At 44.5% G+C, this 21,498-nt stretch overlaps 3 protein-coding genes across 10 annotated transcripts in view; 2 read left to right on the plus strand and 1 right to left on the minus strand.

Moving 5' to 3' along the window:
• Window positions 1–108: 108 nt before the first annotated feature.
• On the plus strand, window positions 109–6,041 carry METTL23 (methyltransferase 23, arginine). Of its 3 annotated transcripts, XM_012778916.3 has the most exons (6): window positions 236–454; window positions 884–983; window positions 2,885–2,989; window positions 5,133–5,370; window positions 5,447–5,531; window positions 5,681–6,041. In XM_012778916.3, exons 1-6 carry the CDS (start codon window positions 369–371, stop codon window positions 5,844–5,846), a joined length of 780 nt encoding a protein of 259 aa, XP_012634370.2. In that variant the 5' UTR covers window positions 236–368; the 3' UTR covers window positions 5,847–6,041. The 3 variants fall into 3 exon arrangements, with proteins under 3 accessions (XP_075850901.1, XP_012634370.2, XP_012634371.1); XM_075994786.1 differs by lacking the exon at window positions 884–983 and having other exon boundaries at window positions 109–454; XM_012778917.2 differs by lacking the exons at window positions 236–454; window positions 884–983 and having other exon boundaries at window positions 2,886–2,972.
• Window positions 6,042–6,285: 244 nt separating this feature from the next.
• Window positions 6,286–9,588, minus strand: SRSF2 (serine and arginine rich splicing factor 2). Of its 4 annotated transcripts, XR_001157558.3 has the most exons (5): window positions 9,007–9,588; window positions 8,377–8,687; window positions 7,995–8,098; window positions 7,243–7,343; window positions 6,286–6,739 (listed from the first exon to the last, which is right to left on the minus strand). XR_001157558.3 is itself a non-coding variant. In XM_012778915.2 (3 exons), the coding sequence occupies exons 1-2, from the start codon at window positions 9,366–9,368 to the stop codon at window positions 8,384–8,386; spliced, it is 666 nt and encodes a 221-aa protein (XP_012634369.1). In that variant the 5' UTR covers window positions 9,369–9,586; the 3' UTR covers window positions 6,286–7,343; window positions 8,377–8,383. The 4 variants fall into 4 exon arrangements, 1 of the variants encoding a protein (XP_012634369.1); XR_001157556.2 differs by having other exon boundaries at window positions 6,286–7,343; XR_001157557.3 differs by lacking the exon at window positions 7,995–8,098 and having other exon boundaries at window positions 9,007–9,586.
• Window positions 9,181–21,498, plus strand: part of MFSD11 (major facilitator superfamily domain containing 11) — a 31,580-nt gene continuing 19,262 nt past the window's right edge. The window contains exons 1-8 of one of the 3 annotated variants that reach the window (XM_012778911.2): window positions 9,181–9,299; window positions 10,482–10,652; window positions 11,159–11,214; window positions 13,203–13,310; window positions 13,946–14,025; window positions 14,148–14,244; window positions 16,067–16,125; window positions 16,890–17,034. In XM_012778911.2, coding sequence (XP_012634365.1) covers window positions 10,557–10,652; window positions 11,159–11,214; window positions 13,203–13,310; window positions 13,946–14,025; window positions 14,148–14,244; window positions 16,067–16,125; window positions 16,890–17,034 — 641 coding nt within the window. In that variant the 5' untranslated portion in view covers window positions 9,181–9,299; window positions 10,482–10,556. Of the gene's footprint in view, window positions 9,300–9,756; window positions 10,369–10,481; window positions 10,653–11,158; window positions 11,215–13,202; window positions 13,311–13,945; window positions 14,026–14,147; window positions 14,245–16,066; window positions 16,126–16,889; window positions 17,035–21,498 lie in introns of those variants that run through there. The other 2 variants (XM_012778912.3, XM_012778913.3) reach the window with 2 other exon arrangements.

The following is a 21,498-nucleotide window of genomic DNA, read 5'->3' on the forward strand; positions in this document are numbered from 1 at the left end:
CTGCGCGCCTCCGGGGCCCGCCCTCACACACGCCGGGCCGCCGCCATGTTGGGAAGGTCACGCCTGCCGTCGCGCCGCCCCGCCCCGCTCACGCGCTTCCGGCGTGCCCGCCACTTCCGGCCGCGTGCTGCGTCCGCCGCGGATCTTTCCTTCTGTGTGTGTGTGTGTCTGCGGTGCTTGGCGCTTTCTTTGCTGGTTGCGTTGCCGGCCCAGCGGGGCTTTCCCCTTTTGCCGCCGGGCGGCTGCGGCGGCCCCCAGCCGGCCTGGGAACTGCCGCGCGAGCAGCCTGGCAGCCCGGAGCCCTCCGCGGCCCCCTGCCCGCCCGGGGCCCACCGACGCCCCTGCGGGCGAGCGTGGCTTCCGAGGGCATGCGGCCGGCGCCCAGCGCTTTCGGTTCTCGGAGGAGCCGGGCCCGGGAGCCCAGGGGGCCGTGCTGGAGGTCCACGTCCCCCAGGTGCGTGCTGCTGCACCCGCCCGGACGCGCCCTTCCGCTCCCCCCGGTGCGGAGGCGCCTGACGGCAGGAGTCCGCCCGGCTGGTGTGGGGAGGGTGGGGAGGGACAGTCAGCTGCCCCGCTTTCCCCTCTGTCCCCGCTTTAGGGAGGCCCTCGGAGCAAAAAAGGTTTGGTATGAAGCCCTTGGGCAGATTAAATGTCTTACAGTAAGAAATTTGGGGATCCTGCCAGATAGGGGGCATCTTCACATCGTGTGTTTTCCTGCCAGGAAAGTGGCGCCCTGACCCCTAATATTTCCTTTGATCTTTTGAAGGGCTTCCTAATTCATCTTTCTCTCCCTTTTGTGTAACTTCTGGGACTAGAGACAGCCACCTCAGTGCCCAAATAAAGTTTCTTGGCTTGGCACTGTCTTCTTTCTTTGAGCTCACAGTTGCCACAAAACTCTCAGTAATTGTACCTTACACGGGTTCGGATTTTCAAGGCACTTTCATGTTGCAGTGTTTAATTTGACTTTAACACCAGCCTGTGAGGTAGGTATTAGTAATGCCATGCTGAAGATGAAATAGTTTGAGCCGGGCGCAGTGGCTCACGCCTGTAATCCTAGCTCTCTGGGAGGCCGAGGCAGGCGGATTGCTCGAGGTCAGGAGTTCGAAACCAGCCTGAGCGAGACCCCGTCTCTACTATAAATAGAAAGAAATTAATTGTCCAACTAATATATATAGAAAAAAATTAGCCAGGCATGGTGGCGCATGCCTGTAGTCCCAGCTACTCTGGAGGCTGAGGCAGGAGGCTTGAGCCCAGGAGTTGGAGGTTGCTGTGAGCTAGGCTGATGCACTCTAGCCTGGGCAACAAATCGAGACTCTGTCTCAAAAAAAAGATGAAATAGTTTGAGAGAAGTTTAAAGGCTGGAATGGAATCCATTTCTGGTAGCCTCTACACAGCTTCATGTTAAAATATCCTGTTGGATTTTTGCCTAAATTTAGGGAGTGAAGGTATTCTCTGTGAGAATGGAGGCCTCTTTACACCCAGCTGCACAACTGTTATCTTCTGATCGGAAATCCTTCATTTTCTCCCTGTTGTACTCTTGCGTAAAATCCAGCAGGTTGGGTATTTTTGGCTTGCTTCTTGCTGTGTCCTTAAGAACAATGCCTCGAATATTTTAGGCAGTAATAGATTTGAGTGTATTGAATTAGTTTCGATCTCACATTCTTTTTTTTTTTTTTTTTTTTTTGAGACAGAGTCTTGCTTTGTTGTCCAGGCTAGAGTGAGTGCCATGGCGTCAGCCTAGCTCACAGCAACCTCAAACTCCTGGGCTCGAGCAATCCTTCTGCCTCAGCCTCCCGAGTAGCTGGGACTACAGGCATGCGCCACCATGCCCGGCTAATTTTTTTTCTATATATATTAGTTGGCCAATTAATTTCTTTCTATTTATAGTAGAGACGGGGTCTCGCTCTTGCTCAGGCTGGTTTTGAACTCCTGACCTTGAGCAATCCGCCTGCCTCGGCCTCCCAAGAGCTAGGATTACAGGCGTGAGCCACCGCGCCCGGCCTGGATCTCACATTCTTTATCTTTGATACTTTTGCCTCTTCAGCCTCCTTTTCTACCACCTCACCCTTTCTACCTACCTGGCACTCTGCTCCAGAGGACAGAAAGAATTGTACTTTTGCAGTTTAATTGCTAACTTTGCTTTGTGTCCGGCACTGAGTTGCTTGCACTGACTTTTCCTAATCACCTCTTGAGACAGTATTTCACAGTTGAGGAAACTGAAGCACTGTCAAGTAACTTGTGTAAGGTTTCACAGCGCGTAGGTCTAGAAGTTTGAACCCCTGCTGGCTTATTCCAGAGGCATGAGTTATGCTACCTTGCCCTCCCTAAGTGCCATGCTCTCATGATTCCAGTCCTTTCCAAAGGCTTTGTACGCTGCCCGCCTTCCTAACTCAGGATTCAGCTCCACTCATACTTTTAGGATGTCTTCCTAGGACCACACTACCCATTAGCATATCAAGTTATGCTTGTGCTTAAAACCCTCCAGTATCTCTCTAGAGTAAAATCTAAACTTTTTTCTCTGCCTTATCTCTGACTTCCACTTGCACTGCACAATGATGCCTGCCTCCCCTCACCGCCCTCCCTGCTCCATGCTCTGGTCCAGCACTTGCTTACTTGTTGCCTCTCTACACCCAGGGTATATGCTCCACGAGAGCTACATCCTCAGTCTAAGAATGGTCCCTGATACTCAGGTGTTGGACAATGCTTACTGAATGAATGAATGCTGTGAAGAGTGGTTATCACATGGCTTTGCAGTTTCATATCCCCACAGTTTGTAAACTGGAGAGCAGGACCCTCATTGCCAATGCCTGACACTTGGTAATTGTATAAATAAATTTTCCAACTTCCAGCAGATACTTACGGCATAGAAAAAAATTCTTTTCAGGTCCTGCATCTCCAATATGGAATGTATGTATGGCCGTGTGCTGTGGTCCTGGCCCAGTACCTGTGGTTCCACAGAAGATCTCTGCCGGGCAAGGCTGTCTTAGAGGTACAAGTGCCCCTGAAGTTTCCAAATTCCTGGGTTATTTTCAGTTGTGAAGTCTACATGCTTGTCATTAGCTTTTGTTAAATATTTTTGAATTGGATTTATATATTATATATAAGTTCTGTGAGCTCAAAATGTTTATTTTTTATTTCTGCATATTATGGGGGTATAGATTTTAAGGTTTCAATAAATGCCCATTCCTCCCTTCTCCCCAGAAGTCTGAGTTTTCAAAATGTTTTTTACACTCTTAAACTGGCTAAAAAAGAGTAATCCTAGCATTGGGGGGGGGGACCTCAGGCAAGAGAATTGCTTGATACCAGGAGTTCAAGACCAACCTGAGCAAGTGCGAGACCCCATCTCTATAAAAAATAGAAAAAATGAACATACTGGTACATGCTTATAGTCTCAGCTTCTTGGGAGGCTGAGGCAAGGAGAATTGCTTGAGTCTAAGAGTTTGAGACTGCAGTGGGCTATGATGATGCCACTGCACTCTAGCCTGGGCAACAGATCTAGACTCTTGTCTCAAAAAAAAAAAGTGACAGACCAAAAGTTGCCCACAAAGCATAAAATATTTACTCTCTGGCTCTCTACAATTCACTGCCCCTGTTCTAATGAGTCTCCTTGGATTGACTTTCATAGCACTGGCAGTAGTCTTTTTTTTGTTTGAGACACAGTCTTGCTCTGTTGCCTGGGCTAGAGTGCTATGGCATCAGCCTAGCTCACAGCAACCTCAAACTCCTGGGCTCAAGCGATCCTTCTGCCTCAGCCTCCTAAGTAGCTGGGACTACAGGCACGTGCCACCATACCCGGTTAATTTTTTCTGTATATTTTTAGTTGGCCAATTAATTTCTTTGTATTTTTAGTATAGATGGGATCTCACTCTTGCTCAGGCTGATTTCGAACTCCTGACCTTGAGCGATCCTCCCGCCTCCGAGAAAGCTAGGATTACAGGTGTGAGCTGGCAGCAGTCTAATTTTAGAGATGGAGGTTCTCACTGTTGCTCAGGCTGGAGTGTAGTGGAGCAATCACAGCTCACTGCAGCCTTGAATTCCTGGGCTCAAGGGATTCTCCCACCCTCCTCTGGAGTATTTGGAAGTACAGACAGACATGAATTACCACAACCAGTTAATTTTTCCTTATTTTTTGTAGAGATCAGGTTTCGTTATGTTGCCCAAGCTGGCCTTCAACTCTTGGGCTCAAGTGACCCTCCCGCTGCCTCCTTCCTCCTAAAGCATTAGGATTACAGGTGTGAGCCACCACACCCAACCCCCTGGGCCTTTTTATGAGGGCACCAATGCCATTCATGGTGGCTCTGCCCAGTTGATCCAATTGCCTTCCAAAGGCCCTCCCATCATATTGGTGACTGTCGACTTAACCCTACCATAGCATAGCCTTCTGTTTTGGGAAATGTTACTGACTCAAGAATAAAAGCTTGGAAAAGTAAATTGAGTCTCATTTACAGAAATTCTCTTTGCTTAAGCCTAAAATGCTAAACAGAAAAGCTTAAGAATTATCTAACTTTTGCAAAGCCATGTAAATGAAATGAAGGGTAGGATGTGGCACACACTTCTGGCCCAAAGTAGTCACAATTGCTAGGCATTCAGAAAAGATTCTATGTCCATGCCCAACCTGAAAGATGGAAAGCCCGTGTTCTGTATTAACATGTATGAAGGCATTCCTTAGTATGTTTACCAAGTGTCTTGCCACTTTCAAGGCCCAACTGGAAAAATCTTTAATACCCATATCGTAACAATAGTCAGTTTTGGCTACAAAAAAAGCCAATATAGGTAATGCTAATAGAACCAAAAATCATCCCCAAATGACTCCCTGTACGGAGCAATGAAACTGCCTTAGATACATTGAATTTGGAAGCAATACACTTAAAGTCAGTTGCAAAATATGACCCTTTAATATCAAAATGGGAGCTTAACTGGTACTTGTCAAATTGCCCTTTGTCCCAGTAATTAGAGGTATCACAAGGAATTCACTTGTCATAAAGTCAAAGCATATAAGCTTCTTAAGGTAATGTTTTGCAGACAAGCCCCAAAATGTACCTTAAGATTGTGTTAAAATATGGAAGGATGAAATGTGAAATTCTCCCTGCAGTTTTAAGCCTAATTTTGAAATACCATCTTTTAAACTTTAGATTGGAGCTGGAGTGAGCCTTCCAGGAATTTTGGCTGCAAAATGTGGTGCGGAAGTAATACTGTCAGACAGCGCAGAACTGCCTCATTGTCTGGAAATCTGTCGGCAAAGCTGCAAAATGAATAACCTGCCACAGGTGCATGTTGTAGGACTAACGTGGGGTCATGTATCTTGCAGTCTTTTGACTCTACCACCACAAGATATTATTCTTGCATCTGATGTGTTCTTTGAACCAGAAGGTAAACCTTTTTGGTTCAATAGTAAATTTGGCCAAAGATGCATTATAGAAAAATCTAAGAAGTCCTTTCTCCTCAGATTTTGAAGACATTTTAACCACAGTGTACTTTTTGATGCAGAAGAACCCCAAGGTCCAATTGTGGTCTACTTACCAGGTTAGAAGGTAAGTGAATAGTAGTGGTTTACTCCCAGTCTTATCAAAAAGGTAACTTAAGCCTTACTATACCCATGCAATGTGTAATTTAATAAAGTTAAAATATGTGAAGCAAAACAGAAAAGGCATCATTTAAAAAAACAATTTATTTTTTTAAGTGCTGACTGGTCACTTGAAGCTTTGCTCTACAAATGGGATATGAAATGTGTCCATATTCCTCTGGAGTCTTTTGATGCAGACAAGGAAGATATAGCAGAATCTGCCCTTCCAGGAAGACATACTGTTGAAATGCTGGTCATCTCCTTTGCAAAGGACAGTCTCTGAATTATACCTACAAGCTGTTCTGGGACAATGCCAATACTGATTAGCAACCTGGCACATATTATTAGGATCAGACTCGAGAAAATGCAGTGTTTGAAGAAGGTCACATCTGTTGGCCTTAGATTATGTGTCACCTTGAGAACACTCTTTGCAGGTAACATAACTATGTAAACAAATTAAAACACCTATGAAGAAAAAGGACTTGGACTGTTCTTTAGTCATTAAAATAGGACATAAATTAGGTTGAGAAGGGAGTACTCAACCTCAAGAAAGTGCTACCTTAAAGCATTGATTTTAGGTGCTGAACTGGCATCTCCACTTCTTTTTAACTTAGGAAAAGTCAGATACTAAACATTTCACTTTCATACTATACAGTCAGTGACATTCACAAAATATTTGCATAGGTCTTTCAAATAAATGGGGGAAAAAAGACCAAGACATATTCTGAGAAAAGCTAACACCAAGAAAACATTTTAATTAAACTACAGAAACAATGGTTATAGTACAGAATATTCATAATAAGCAAAAAGATACACCATGTTATATGTACTTACAAAGTTACAAACCATTTGCTTCCTTGACATTTTCCATATTTTTAAGTTCATACATGTAGATATGATCAGATATACCATTTTGGGAGGAAGGGGAGAAAAAAGGTGTATTTATCATCAGCTAGATGTGCTCACTGTATGCTCCGTTATTTATATGCAAGGCCCGGGTGACTGGAAGTGCAGTTGTCAGGCATTTTAATAAACTGGACAGCCATTTGTTTCTGCACGACAAGGCATCTTTACACAGGAGCAATCAGGAGAAAACAGGAAACAGCCAAGCACTCTGCACTGCAACACGCCACCTTAACAGCTAACCAGCATTACTCAACTGCTACACAACTGCGCCTAGTGCACAAAAATACATAAGAGAAGAGATTAGAATTGTGTTTGATAAACAATCCTCTCAAAAAATCAAGTCTTTTCACCTGAAAAGTCTTTATACAAATTTGGGTTCAGATTACCATTTAGATCTGAAGGTAAATAACATATACAAACAAATTTACACCAACTTTTGTAGATTTTTAATTTTAAGGAATGAAGGCAATGTTGAGTCAATCTCTTGACAGCTTTAGGCTGTGTGTAATGGCTGCACACGTTTCCTTAAAAGTCAGGAGGCCACAAATTAGGTTACCAATCTGTTTAATTTCAAACAAAAAAAGTCAGCACTATGTAACAAAAATGAAATTTTACCTCAAATATCCAAATCCAATAATGAAATCTGAAGTCGTTCACCTCACTAAATTACAAGAAATTTGAATAACAGCAACAAAATGGCACATAAAATGAAGTTTGCCACCTGAGGCAAAGCTTAAAACAAGTAAAAAGTTAGACAAATGTTACAAAATAACCTTTTCAATAGCCAGTTGCTTGTTCCAAGGACTCTTCTTTGATGGACTGAGTATGTGGTCCTTTTCCCCCAAGTCCGCCATTACGTTGCTTGCCGACACATCTAGGTTTGAAAAGAAACAAGTTCAGTTTACCCTCCATTGCTGTGAAGAAGATAGGAAAGTGCACAAGGTTTCAGTTTCAGGCATGTACTTACTAAGGCTCTGGTGAAATGAGAAGGGTATGGTAAGGTTCCACCAGCCATTATCAGTTTGTTTTTTTTTTAAAGGCCCAATTAGGAAATTTTCACAAAGACTACCATCAGCATATTCAAGTTTGAATTTATGTATTCTTGGCCAAATAACCAAGGTGAAAAATGGTAAGGTAAGGGGAAGGAAAAAAAAAAAAGGAAAAAAATAAAAAAAGGGCTGTATCCAAACAAAACAACTTGAAATCAGAATTAGCCTATATTTAAGATAAATTATTTTCAAAATGAAATATTTGGCAATTGAGAATAATGCTTTAATATCTGCTACTTAGGGCCCTTTCCTTTTTTAAAAAATAGGACCAAACAATTTGAGAGTTAAAGACACACTATCCTTTCCCCACCCAGTGCAATACCTGTTAGCTTTCTTTTGGGGTTCCAAAAGTTCACTGCTTATTGCAATTCGTTTGCCACATCCATTAGAATATGAAGTCCCAGTCAGCACAACAATAGTTGAACTGATTGTTTTTCTCTAAGAGGATAGTGCATCTTTAACATTTAAAGACAAACCTGCTCCAATACACGCCCACAGAAACTGGTCCCTGGAGGATCAGCCAAATCAGTTAAAATCTGCAATACTGGCCAATATTCTTTTATCAAACAGGAGACCGCAGCTTTAAAGGGGGAAAATGCAGACGTTGGATAAAAACAGCAAGAAATAGTCATTTTCAATAATAGGTCTCAAACAGTTTATGAAACAGCCATTATTATCTAAGCTTCATACACATCCTTCCTGCAGACCCCTCTTCAGTACTACTCCCAAAGCTGAGCAACCTCAGAGCAGCGCTGCTGACGCTAGGAGTCACTTTTATATCAGCACGGCTCACAATCCACTCCAAACCCCATTCACGTATCGATCAGGGCGATGTGCCTCGGGCCCCGCAGACGTTACCTTGTTCTTAAGAGGACACCGCTCCTTCCTCCTCAGGAGACTTGGGGGGGCTCTTGGATCGCGACCTGGACTTGGACTCCCTCTTGGACACGGGGGGAGGACTCCTGGACCGCGAGCGGGACCTGGACCGCGAGCGGGACCTGGACACCGACGAGGACTTGGACTTGGACCTTCGCGCGGATCTGGACTTGGACGTCGACCGGGAGCGAGAGCGAGTGCGGGACCGAGACTTGGAGCGGCTGTAGCGCGACCGGCTGCGGGACCTGGAACGACTGCGACTCCGGGATCGGCTGCGGCGACGCCGCCTAGGGCTGCAGGGACAGGCGGCACGTCAGGGAGAGCGCGAGGCGGCGGGGCGGCCCCGCCCGCGCGCTCCCGCCCCGGCCGCCATTATCTCGCTGCCAGACGCCCGACGCCATTTCCCGGTCGCGAGGCGGGAGGCCCCGGCCCCGGCCCCGGCCCCGCGCGCCCCCGCCAGCGGCGAAGGGAAGCCGCGGGACGGCCGGCGGGCCAGGCGGGGGTGCGGCGAGCGGCCCGGCCCCGCCCGCGCCACGTGCTCCCCGCGGACCTTTGTGAGGCAGCCCCGGCCTGCGCGCCGCCCCGCCTCCCGCGGCCCCGGGCCCCGCTTACCTGCGGCTGCGGCGTCCGTAGCCGCCGCCCCCGTACCTCCGGGGTGGCGGGCCCCGGCGGCTATGGTGCGAATCCGGGGGGCGGCCGTAGCGCGCCATCTGCACCCGCAGCTCGCGGCCGTCCAGCACGGCCCCATCCATGGCGTCCATGGCGTCCTCGGCGTCGCGCTTGTCATGGAAGCGGACGAAGGCGAAGCCGCGGGACTCCTTGGTGTAGCGGTCCCGCGGGATGTACACGTCGCCGACACGCCCGTACTTCTCGAAGACGCGCCTCAGCGTGTCGGGCGAGGTGCGGTAGGTCAGGTTGTCCACCTTGAGGGAGGTCATGCCCTCCACATCGGGAGGGGGGCGGCCGTAGCTCATGGCTCTGAGTGGCGGCCCGGGGCCCCGCGAACTGCCGCCGGTTTCCTCAGCTTTGGGCGGTGCGACGCCGCGCCTCTTCTCTGGCAGTAGCCTTCCGCGTGGTAACGCTAGGGAAGGCCAGGCGGGCGAAGGGACCGCGCAAACTACAGGGCCGGGCGCACCTGGGCAACAACTGGGCGGGCGGCTGGCACCAGCGCCCGTTTATATCCCTTCTCACAAAATGGCGCCCGCGCCACCCGGAAATGAATCCCCTGATTGGCTCTCCGCGCCCCGCCCCGTAGCGTCGCTGCCGCGCGCCCCGCCCCCACCAGACGCGCCTGCGCAGAACCCGGCGGGCGGGCCGAAAAGCGCGAAGTCACTGCGGGCGGGAGGGGGAGCGGAATTTACGGGCAGTTGGAAAGCCCGCGAAATGCTCTTTCCGCCTGCAAGGGAGAGGGAGAGCGCTCGGGAAGGAGGAAGAGGAGGCGCTCCCGATCTGGGCCCCGCCTTCTTTTCATGCCAATACCTCAGCTCCACGCAGCTTTTCTGCTCGGCCCTCAGCCCCCGCCTCTATCAGAGGGGTGTTCCTACCCCCATCTCCCTCTACGTGTCCTTGGTCTCTTCAAACCCTGCTAGGTCGTCCCTAGGCCCCTCCACTAGTTCCCGACTGCTCTTTGCCAGGCTCCACTCCCGAGGCCCTTTCGCCCGAGCTCGCGGCCCCGGCCTGCTCCCCCTCCGGGGGTGGGGAGCCCCCGCAGTGCGCCTGCGCGTCCCGGGCGGCCTGGGACTCCGTTTCCCAGCGGGCCTAGCGGCGCCGCGGCAGCGATCAGGTGACTGGTCGCCTGACTTGCAGTGAGTCAGGGCCCGGAGGGCGGGGCCGCGCGGGCAGCTGCAGCTCGCCCTTGGCCCCTTAATCCCCTCGCGGGTCCCTCAACCTGGAGCATCTATGTTCCTGGCGCGTCTCCGAGTGTTGGGCTCTTCCCTGCTCGGATCGCATCGTAGGAATGTCCTAACTGTGCCGGTGGGGAGAGCTTCACCCTAAGCCCGGGATTCTGATCCAAGCACTGGAAGTTGACAGCTCGGCTGCCTTGCTCCTGCATCTGCCTTCTCTCACTATCTCATTTCCTTCCCCAGGATTGTCAGTGGGTTCGCCCCGAGGAGAGCTGACTGCCCTGGGCTGTTGCTGACCTCCGGCAGAGCTGAGCCAAAATGTCCCCGGAATCTAAAAAGCTTTTCAACATCATTATTTTAGGAGTTGCCTTTATGTTTATGTTCACCGCCTTTCAAACTTGTGGAAATGTGGCGGTGAGTTGGAATCTGTTCTCCCTCCTTTGAAGTGCGTATCATGATTCCAAAAATGATAATAAACGTTAATTATATCTAATAGCGCGCTTAAATTGAATCTTTTATTTTCCCACTAGCGTTCTTCGTTTCTTATGATTAGGTTTGATTTCTTGTGTCAGACATTTCTCTTGTATGGGGTGTTAAACTACCGTTTATCCCATTCGATTTGGGGTTTTGGACATTGACCTAGTTATTTTATTTTTTGTCTATATTAAGTTCTTCATTAGTTCTTGGATGGCTAAGGAAATAAAACCTAGGGAATACTTACAGCTGGCTGCCCTCCCCTCTTCTCTGTCTTGTAATTGGTTTGCCTTCAGTTCTGTTGTCCTTTTTCTTTTCTTATAGTAGACTTTCAGTGTTAAGCATTGTGAATTTTCACTTTATTCTCTGAGTACTTGGGGTCAAACTTTCCAAGGGGGAGGGAGATTGCAAAACATTTTCCTTGATTAGTTTTATCTTCCACACAGCAAACTGTCATCAGGAGCTTAAATAGCACAGATTTTCACGGCAGTGGATATACCAGGTATTGTACTGTATGATTGATATTACTTTAAATTTAATAGTAGTTGCTTAAAACCCCTCAGAATCACCAGCAATAAAATATTGTGATTGAATTAATGGCGATTGCTTTTTTTTCTTCTCAGTATCTAAACTATTTGGGAGAACATAATAGAATAAATGCAATGAGTTTAGTTTTCCTGTGGAATTAGACACTGAGTTTGAAATCCTGGCTTTACAACTTGATTGCTTTGTTATCTTAGGCAAGTTACTTCCATGAGCCCAGTTTCCTTGCTCAGACAATTCATGTATAGCATTTGGCACAGTGCGTGGCATTAAATAAGTACTTAAGTATTGTCACAGTTACATTTTCCCAATCCTGAACACAGATGTTTTATGTGATTCTTGAAACATTTGTGTTCCTATTTTTATAATTTTATAACAATATACTTTTTTCAGAAGCCTTTAGATTTTTGTTAAGTCCCAATTTCACAAGTCACTAGAGTCTTGTGATGGAGCTGAGAATATAATACATACATGCATACAAATACAAACATGTTTCTCTTTTTTTAATTTATTTTTTAATTGACAAATAAAAATTGCATGTATTTATTGTGTACAACATGTTGTTTTAAAGTGTTTTATATTGTCGAATGGCTAAATTGATCTATACAAAGAGGTTTCTTAATTTCTCTATAGCTAGATATTGGGTCATGAGACCCCTCACCCCACAACTTTTGTTTTTTTGTTACCTGTCTTAAGCCCTGTATATTTGAGAATGAAGAGATGTTAATGTCCACGTTTCTAATTTATTAATAAGAACACCACAACTTTTTTTTTTTTTTTTTGAGACAGTGTCTCACTCTATTGCCCTGGCTAGAGTGCCATGGCCTCAGCCTAGCTCACAGCAACCTCAAACTCCTGGGCTCAAGCAATCCTCCTGCCTCAGCCTCCTAAGTAGCTGGGACTACAGGCATGTGCCACCATGCCTGGCTAGTTTTTTGTATATAATTTTAGTTGGCCAATTAATTTCTTTCTATTTTTAGTAGAGACGGGGTCTTGCTCTTGCTCAGGCTGGTTTTGAACTCCTGACCTTGAGCGATCCGCTGGCTTCAGCCTCCTAGAGTGCTAGGATTACAAGTGTGAGTCACCTCGCCCAGCTGATATCACAACTTTTTATAGTGTTTTGTCTTCATGCATATTCTGAACAACAAAGGAAAAAACGCATTTGATATTTGGGAGATTCATAAAAGACAAAGAAGAATTTACTTGAGATTTATGAATAGTGGCTAGTAAACAAATCCAGGACCCATGAAATTATTTTAGTCACACTTTGTACAAAATGTACATATATACATAAGTACTAGGGCATGGTCAGTAGTAACTGATTAAAGTTTAAGTGAGACCATTAGGTTGAGTTAAATAAATTCTCGTTTAAGCAAGTTATAACTCAGTGCTTGTTATTTATAGCAGTCCAATGTCATGCAGTTGCCAGGAGTTGTAAGCTAAGTTTGTAGAACAGACTGGTTGACTAGTGCCTCTGGAGTCATGGGGTCCTGGCTTAAAGTCACAGCTGGACTTCTGGCAAGTTACTTAACCACACTGTATTTCAGTTTTCTTTTCTCTGAATTGTTGTTAATAGCAATACCTCTTCCTAGAGCTGTTAGGATTAAAAGAGAAAATATGTATAATGAAGTACTTGACACAATGCCTGTTAGCTGTCGTTATGTTTTACCAATACATTAAAAATGTAGTGTCATAGGTAAAATGATTCAAAGACACATCTCACAGGACTTCAATATTTTATACAAATGAAAACTTGAATATGGCATTCAGTTTAGTGACATAAATTGTGACTAAAAAGTATGAATGTTTATTGCAAAATCTATAGACTCTAAATAGATTTAAAAGTGAACTTTTGAGGTGGGAGGGGAAAAAAATAAAAGTGAACTTTTGAGATAGCGCCTAAGGATTTTGTTCTTTTTTTTTCCCATTTGTGTGTTATGTGTGCAGCATGGCAATTATTTATGGAGTGTTCTCTGCTTCAAATCTGATCACACCGTCAGTGGTTGCCATTGTAGGACCTCAACTGTCTATGTTTGCCAGTGGTATATTTTACAGGTGAGTAGTATAACCTTTTTTCACTTACTTAATTAGAATACTTTCAACAGCTTTCAAGCACATGGTAAACTTTTAACAAGGAGTTGGATTGAATAAAATATAAGTGGCATTTTAGGGATCTGGCTCTACTTGTTTGTTGCTCAGGGATACCATATTCCTCTAATGGAATGGAATATGTTTATATCTACTTTGATTTTACTATTAATAAAAATAGTATTAAACAATGTCTTTCCATGAGGGTTGAAAACAACATCCCATGAAATAATCTTATTTTCTATCAAGTTGACTAATGGGGATTCAAATAAAATAACTGAACGTTTCTCTGGGCTCTAGACCTACGGTTCCATCATGTGCTCAGATTTGGCAAGGGCCTTTGCAAACCTATAAAATGTGCAATTTTACAAATTTAAAATGGTAAATTAAAGAACAGGACAAGTGATTTAAGAAAGAAAAACAAAAACAAAATGGTAAATTAAGAAGAAAGTAGATTGCGTTTGTCCCTTTTTCAAAACCAGAGAGGTCCTTTACAGGTTGAATTTAAAGAAGAGAACCCTCAGAACTGATTCCTAGAAGGCATATTGGCATTCTGTTTCAGGTAGTGTTTGACTGTAATGCGTTGACCTGTTATATTTTAGCATGTACATTGCCGTTTTTATCCAGCCTTTCCCATGGTCCTTCTACACAGCCTCTGTTTTCATTGGAATCGCAGCTGCTGGTAAGCATTTTGATTTTTATCTTCTCTGTCTTCTGGGGTCTATCTAAGGGTATCATTTATGTGTTTAGTATGTTAAATTAAGTGATTTCATTTCCGTGTTAAACTTTTGGTTTGAATTTTAGTGCTTTGGACAGCACAAGGAAACTGCTTGACAATAAATTCAGATGAGCACACTATTGGGAGAAACAGTGGAATTTTCTGGGCTCTCCTACAGTCTAGGTAATAATTCCTTTTCAAGCTCAGTCTTTCCTTTGATTATTATTATTTTGTGTGTGTGTGGCCCATATTTTAGGTCTTTGTTTTGTTGAAAATTCAGATCTTCCATGTTACACGACTTAAGTTCTAGCTGAATGTGGTACAGATTCAAAATTTTATAGAATTACTTATAATGTAATTCTATAAATTACATTATAGAACTCATTGGAACTTTTGATTAGTAAATAGAAAATAATATTAACCTTGAGGTATTTAGCATTTCCTATATTTCAGGGACTATTGAGTTTTTTTGTTTTTTGACAGTCTCACTCTGTTGCCCCAGCTAGAGTGCCGTGGCATCAGCCTAGCTCACAGCAACCTCAAACTCCTGGGCTCAAAGCAATTCTTCTGCCTCAGCCTCCTGAGTAGCCGGGACTACATGCATGTGCCCCTATGCCTGGATAATTTTTTCTGTATATTTTTAACTGGCCAATTAATTTCTTTCTATTTTTAGTAAAGACAGGGGTCTCGCTCTTGCTCTGGCTGGTTTCGAACTTCTGACCTTGAGCAATCCTCCCGCCTCAGCCTCCCAGAGTGCTAGGATTACAGGCTTGAGCCACAGCACCCAGCCAACTGTTGAGTTCTTAATTTTGCATAATCCTCTTACAAACTCATGAGAGTTATCTTATCAATAAAATGGAGACTTAAAAGTTAAGTAATTTATTCAGTTTAAACCATTATTATCTGGACTTCAAAGGTGGCATCCTTCCCACTGAACTATACTACCTGATAGCTTTTAACAAGCATACTAATTCAAAAGTTAGACTAATTATAGCAATACTGAACAATAGAGCATGTTACATATTTCTTAAGAAAAAAAGCAGGCATGGGGGAATGGAGGGAGTTAAAAAAAAAGAAGAAAAAAGCAAAAGCAGTCATTTGGTTTCTGACTGTTGGATTTCAGGAATCTGTCCTGAGGAGTTACCCTAATGAATCTTACCTAAAATCTTGGTCATGACAAGGCTTAACAAATGCAAATGTTTAGTTTTAAGGGTTGTATATTACGGAAACAAGAGTGTAAATGAATGATTCCTTCTCTAGGAAAGTATGCTAAATAAAGTATCTGATTAGATGCAGATAACTAAATCATGGATTTTTTTTGTCATAGATTTTTTTTTTATTTTAGAATTTTTTAAAGCAGCATAAGCTTGTTTCTAAGGAATCATTTCCAGAGTTGCAATAAATCACGTTTTAGTGTGAATCAAATCTTCTCTGATGTGAGGCTCTGAGTCAGGTTACTGTCACATGGAAGGTGACTGATTCCATCTGGGTCAGTTAAGTTTTCAGAGTCAGGGTGGAGCTGATACTTTTCAATGACCTGGGACAGGTAGATACTTTAAAAATTGTGTCTCTGGGCTGGGCGCAGTGGCTCACGACTGTAATCCTAGCACTCTGGGAGGCCGAGGCGAGCGGATTGCTGAATGTCAGGAGTTCAAAACCAGCCTGAGCAAGAGCGAGACCCGTCTCTACTATATAAATAGAAAGAAATTAATTGGCCAACTAATATATATAGAAAAAATCAGCCGAGCATGGTGGCGCATGCCTGTAGTCCCAGCTACTCGGGAGGCTGAGGCAGGGGGATCACTTGAGCCCAGGAGTTTGAGGTTGCTGTGAGCTAGGCTGACACTACAGCACTCAATCTAGACTGGGCAATAAAGCGAGACTCTGTCTCCAATAAAAAAAATTGTGTCTCTCTCTTTTAAAAAATAATGACAATAATTATATTTTAAAAACCATAAATATTAAAATAATGTCCCAACATCTTCTCCTCCTTTTTCTCCCCCAGCTTGTTCTTTGGAAATCTATACATATATTTTGCCTGGCAAGGGAAAACTCACATATCAGGTTTGTTTCATTTACTTTGTTTTTTATTTGGATATGTTGTCAGAGCATAATAGCAGTTCTACAGAGATACCCATTATTGCTTTATTCAAACATTGTTCTGATGAGCTTTGGTACCTTAATACCTCTCAGATTTTAGCTTTTAGTTAGCCTTGTCCTTGGATCATTATTATTAAGCTAGGAGTATAGTGTATGCCTGTGCTTCTGGTGGCATCTCAAGGAGTATGAGAGGTTGTGCTCTGTGCAAGTGTGCTAGTCAATCATCAGAAGACTTCCAAACACTTGGTTAATTTGTCTGTATGCTTCTTTGATTACAAGAACATGATAGGCCGGTGCAGTGGCTCACGCCTGTAATCCTAGCACTTTGGGAAGCTGAGGCGGGAGGATCGCTCAAGGCTAGGAGTTCAAGACCAGACTGAGCAAGAGCGAGACCCCGTCTCTACTAAAAATTGAAATAAATTAATTGGCCAGCTAAAAATATATAGAAAAAATTAGCCGGGCATGGTGGTGCGTGCCTGTAGTCCCAGCTACTCGGGAGGCTGAGGCAGAAGGATCACTTGAGCCCAGGAATTTGAGGCTGCTGTGAGCCAGGCTAACGCCACGGCACTCTAGCCATGGCAATAGAGCGAGACACTGTCTCAAAAAAAAAAAAAAAAGGTTAAAATTAAATGAGGAAGTGTTTTGATGATTATAAGCAACCCTGGACATAGTACTAACTCTGGAATTGTTTGGTCAATGTTATCTAGTCTCTTCTTTTTTCTCTTTAGAGAGCGACCGGAGAACAGTATTTATTGCCCTAACAGTGATTAGCCTTGTGGGGACAGTCCTGTTCTTTCTCATTCGGAAACCAGATTCTGAAAACGTCCTAGGAGAAGACGAATCTTCTGATGACCAGGAACTGGAAGTCAACGAGTAAGACGTTGCAAACATTCCTTTTTATTTTAAAGTAGATTTGAGTAGATCTAGCCTAGAGATTACCAAGCTGTTTAGCCCCAACTGATATCTGATACTCTGTAGGTTACCAGGGGCAGACCTGGGGGGAAAGTTTTAAGCAAATGAGAAAAAGAAGACGATAAACGGGGAGCTGTGAGAGGAAAAGAAAGAAAAAGCCACCAGAGCAAAGGAGGTGGTAAAAAGGTGCACAGGGTCTTTAAGTCTGTTCCCAGCTTTGCCACTGACATGCTGTGGCCCTGGGCAGCGGTGGTAACCCCCTTTGTGTCTCTGGGCCTCAGTGTTTTTATTCAGTTCAGCAGATGTCTCCAGTGTTTTTGTGTGCAAGGATATGGGCTTATAAAGTGAAATAGAAAACAGTCTTTGGCCGGGCGCAGTGGCTCACACCTGTAATCCTAGCACTCTGGGAGGCCGAGGCGGGTGGATTGCTCGAGGTCAGGAGTTCGAAACCAGCCAGAGCAAGAGCGAGATCCCATCTCTACTAAAAATAGAAAGAAATTAATTGACCAACTAAAAATATATATACAAAAAATTAGGATGTGAGGGCGATCTGGCTGCGACATCTGTCACCCCATTGATCGCCAGGGTTGATTCGGCTGATCTGGCTGGCTAGGCGGGTGTCCCCTTCCTCCCTCACCGCTCCATGTGCGTCCCTCCCGAAGCTGCGCGCTCGGTCGAAGAGGACGACCTTCCCCGCTAGAGGAGGACCGGTCTTCGGGTTCGGTCAAGGGTATACGAGTAGCTGCGCTCCCCTGCTAGAACCTCCAAACAAGCTCTCATGCCCAGCTATACAAAAAATTAGCTGGGCATGGTGGCGCATGCCAGTAGTCCCAGCTACTCAGGAGGCTGAGGCAGCAGGATTGCTTGAGCCCAAGAGATTGAGGTTGCTGTGAGCCAGGCTGACACCACAGCACTCACTCTAGCCTGGGCAACAAAGTGAGACTCTGTCTCAAAAAAAAAAAGAAAACAGCCGGGCGCGGTGGCTCACGCCTGTAATCCTAGCTCTCTGGGAGGCCGAGGCGGGCGGATTGCTCGAGGTCAGGAGTTCGAAACCAGCCTGAGCAAGAGCGAGACCCTGTCTCTACTATAAATAGAAAGAAACTAATTGGCCAACTGATATATATATAAAAAATTAGCCGGGCATGGTGGCACATGCCTGTAGTCCCAGCTACTCGGGAGGCTGAGACAGAAGGATCGCTCGAGCCCAGGAGTTTGAGGTTGCTGTGAGCTAGGCTGACGCCACGGCACTCACACTAGCCTGGGCAACAAAGCGAGACTCTGTCTCAAAAAAAAAAAAAATAAAATAAAAAAGAAAACAGTTTTTGCCTTCAGGTACCATTTTTGCTATCCAGCTCTGAAGTTTTCTGATTGCTGTGGTGTGACTAGTGGCAAGGCCATCAGTTGTCACTGATGAAACTTGGTTGTAACCGAGCTCTTGTAACAGACTTATAACTGGCTTTTGCAATAACCTGTGCAGGTGGTTTTCCCATGAGTGGTCCAAATGGAGAAGCGAGTATATGGCCCTGTGTTTTTGTGTTTACCTGAGCACATTTAAATTATAAGTGATACTATTTAAAACATTTTTTTCTGCAGTATCATCTAGATTTTAGGAAGGGGAAATGAGAAATTAATCTTTTCCACCCTTATTTTGCTTTATTTGTGAATTGACAAATTGTGAAGATTGCCTTATAGCATTTTATTTATCATTAAAATTTTTGCATTGAGCATTCTGTGCTGCCTTTTTAATCCAAAAAAGGGCCTCAAATTCTCCAGTCATCAAAGCATTAAGTGTTCAAAACTTGCCCTAAGTTTGTTTAAAGCAAAAGGGATGTGGTAGTTTGGCTTGGATGGACCAGCACGCCTTTTTTTATTGTTCTTCTTTTTATCTCGGGTGCAGATATTGTGCTCTTTATAAATGAAAGGTTTGTGGCAACTTTGCATCTAGCAAGCCTATTAGCACCATTTTTTTCAACAGCATTTGCTCACTTCATGTCATATTTTGGTAATTCTCACAATATTTTAAGCCTTTTCACTATTATTATATTTGTTAGGGTGATCTGTGATTAGTGATCTTGGACCTCACTGTCATAATTGTTTTGGGACACCACGAACCGTGTCCATATAAGATGGTGAACTTGATTGATAGATGTTGTATTTGTTCTGACCATTCCACTAACTGCTGCCTCCCTATTCTCTGAGATACAATACAATAATATGGAAAATAGGCCAATTAATAACCCTACAATGGCCTGTAAGTGTTCAAGTACAAGAAAGAATCACATGTCTCCCAAATTAAATCAAAAGCTAGAAATGATTAAGCTTAGTGAGGAAGGAATGTTGAAACCTGAGATAGACCGAAAGCTATGCCTCTTATGCCAAAAAGTTGTGAATGCAAAGGAAATTAAAAGTGCCACTCCAGTGAACACATGAATGAGAAGAAAGTGAAATGCCTTATTGCTGATATGGAGAAATTTTGAGAGGTCTGGAGAGAAGATCAAATCAGCCACAACATTCTCTTAAGCCAAAGCCTAATCCAGAGCAAGGCCCTAACTCTCTTCAATTCTACAAAGGCTGAGAGAGGTGAGGAAGCTGCAGAAAAGTTTGAAGCTAGCGTAGGTTGCCTGAGGTTTAAGGAAAGAAGCCATCTCTAACATAAAAGTGTGAGGCAGAGCAGCAAGTGCTAATGTAGAAGCTGCAGCAAGTTATCCAGAAGATCTAGCCATGTATGGTCATTGATGTAGGTGGCTACAATTAAACAACAAATTTTTGATGTAAATGAAACAGCCTTATATTAAAAGAAGATGCCATCTAGGACTTTAATAGCTAGAGAGGAAAGGTCAGTGCTTGACTTCAAAGCTTCAAAGGACAGGCTGACCCTCTTATTAGGGGCAGTGCAGCTGGTGACTTTAAGCTGAAGCCATTGTTCATTTACCACTTTGAAAATCTTAGGCTCTTAAGAATTATGCCAAATCTGCCTGTTCTCTATAAGTGGAACAACAAAGCTTGGATGATGGCACATGTGTTTATAGAACAGTTTACTGAATATTTTAAGCCCATTGTTGAGACCTACTGCTCAGAAAAAAAGATTCCTTTCAAAATACTACTACTGGCCAGGCACGGTGGCTCACACCTCTAATCCTGGCACTCTGGGAGGCCCAGGCGGGTGGATTGCTCAAGGTCAGCAGCTGGAGACCAGCCTGAGCAAGAGTGAGACCCCATCTCTACTATAAATAGAAAGAAATTGGCTGTGCGCGGTGGCTCACGCCTGTAATCCTAGCACTCTGGGAGGCCGAGGCAGGTGGATTGCTCGAGGTCAGGAGTTTGAAACCAGCCTGAGCAAGAGCGAGACCCCGTCTCTACTATAAATAGAAACAAATTAACTGGCCAACTAATATATATAGAAAAAATCAGCTGGGCATGGTGGCGCATGCCTGTAGTCCTAGCTACTTGGGAGGCTGAGGCAGCAGGATCGCTTGAGCCCAGGAGATTGAGGTTGCTGTGAGCTAGGCTGACGCCATGGCATTCACTCTAGCCTGGGCAACAAAGCGAGACTCTGTCTCAAAAAAAAAAAAAAAGAAAGAAAGAAATTAATTGGCTAACTAAAAAAAAGATATATCAAAAAAAAAAAAAAAAAATTAGCCAGGCATGGTGGTACATGCCTGTAGTCCCAGCTACTCGGGAGGCTGAGGCTGGAGGATCTCTTTGAGCCCAGGAGTTTGAGGTTGCTGTGAGCTAAGCTGACGCTACAGCACTCTAGCCCGGGCAACAGAAGTGAGACTCTGTCTCAAAAAAAAAAAAAAATTAGTACTTATTGACAATGCACCTCGTCACCCCAAGAGTTCTGATGAAGATGCACAAGAAGGTGAATGTTGTTTTCATGCCTGCTAACACAGCATTCATTCTGCTGCCCATGGATCAAGGAATCATTTTGACTTTCAAGTCTTTTTTTTTTTTTTTTTTTTTTTGAGACAGAGTCTCACTTTGTTGTCCAGGCTAGAGTGAGTGCCGTGGCGTCAGCCTAGCTCACAGCAACCTCAAACTCCTGGGCTCGAGCGATCCTTCTGCCTCAGCCTCCTGAGTAGCTGGGACTACAGGCATGAGCCACCATGCCCGGCTAATTTTTTTTTTTATATATATATATCAGTTGGCCAATTAATTTCTTTCTATTTATAGTAGAGACGGGGTCTCGCTCTTGCTCAGGCTGGTTTTGAACTCCTGACCTTGAGCAATCCGCCCGCCTCGGCCTCCCAAGAGCTAGGATTACAGGCGTGAGCCACCGCGCCCGGCCTCAAGTCTTATTTTTTTAAGAAATGCAGTTTGTAAGGCTATTGCTGCCATAGATGGTGATTCCTTTGATGGAACTGGGCAAAGTAAATTGAAAACCACGTGGAAGGGATTCCTCATTCTATTTTTTCCTCCCCTGCC

This window comes from Microcebus murinus, chromosome 18 (genome assembly GCF_040939455.1).
Source record: "Microcebus murinus isolate Inina chromosome 18, M.murinus_Inina_mat1.0, whole genome shotgun sequence".
Taxonomy (NCBI): Eukaryota; Metazoa; Chordata; class Mammalia; order Primates; family Cheirogaleidae; genus Microcebus; species Microcebus murinus.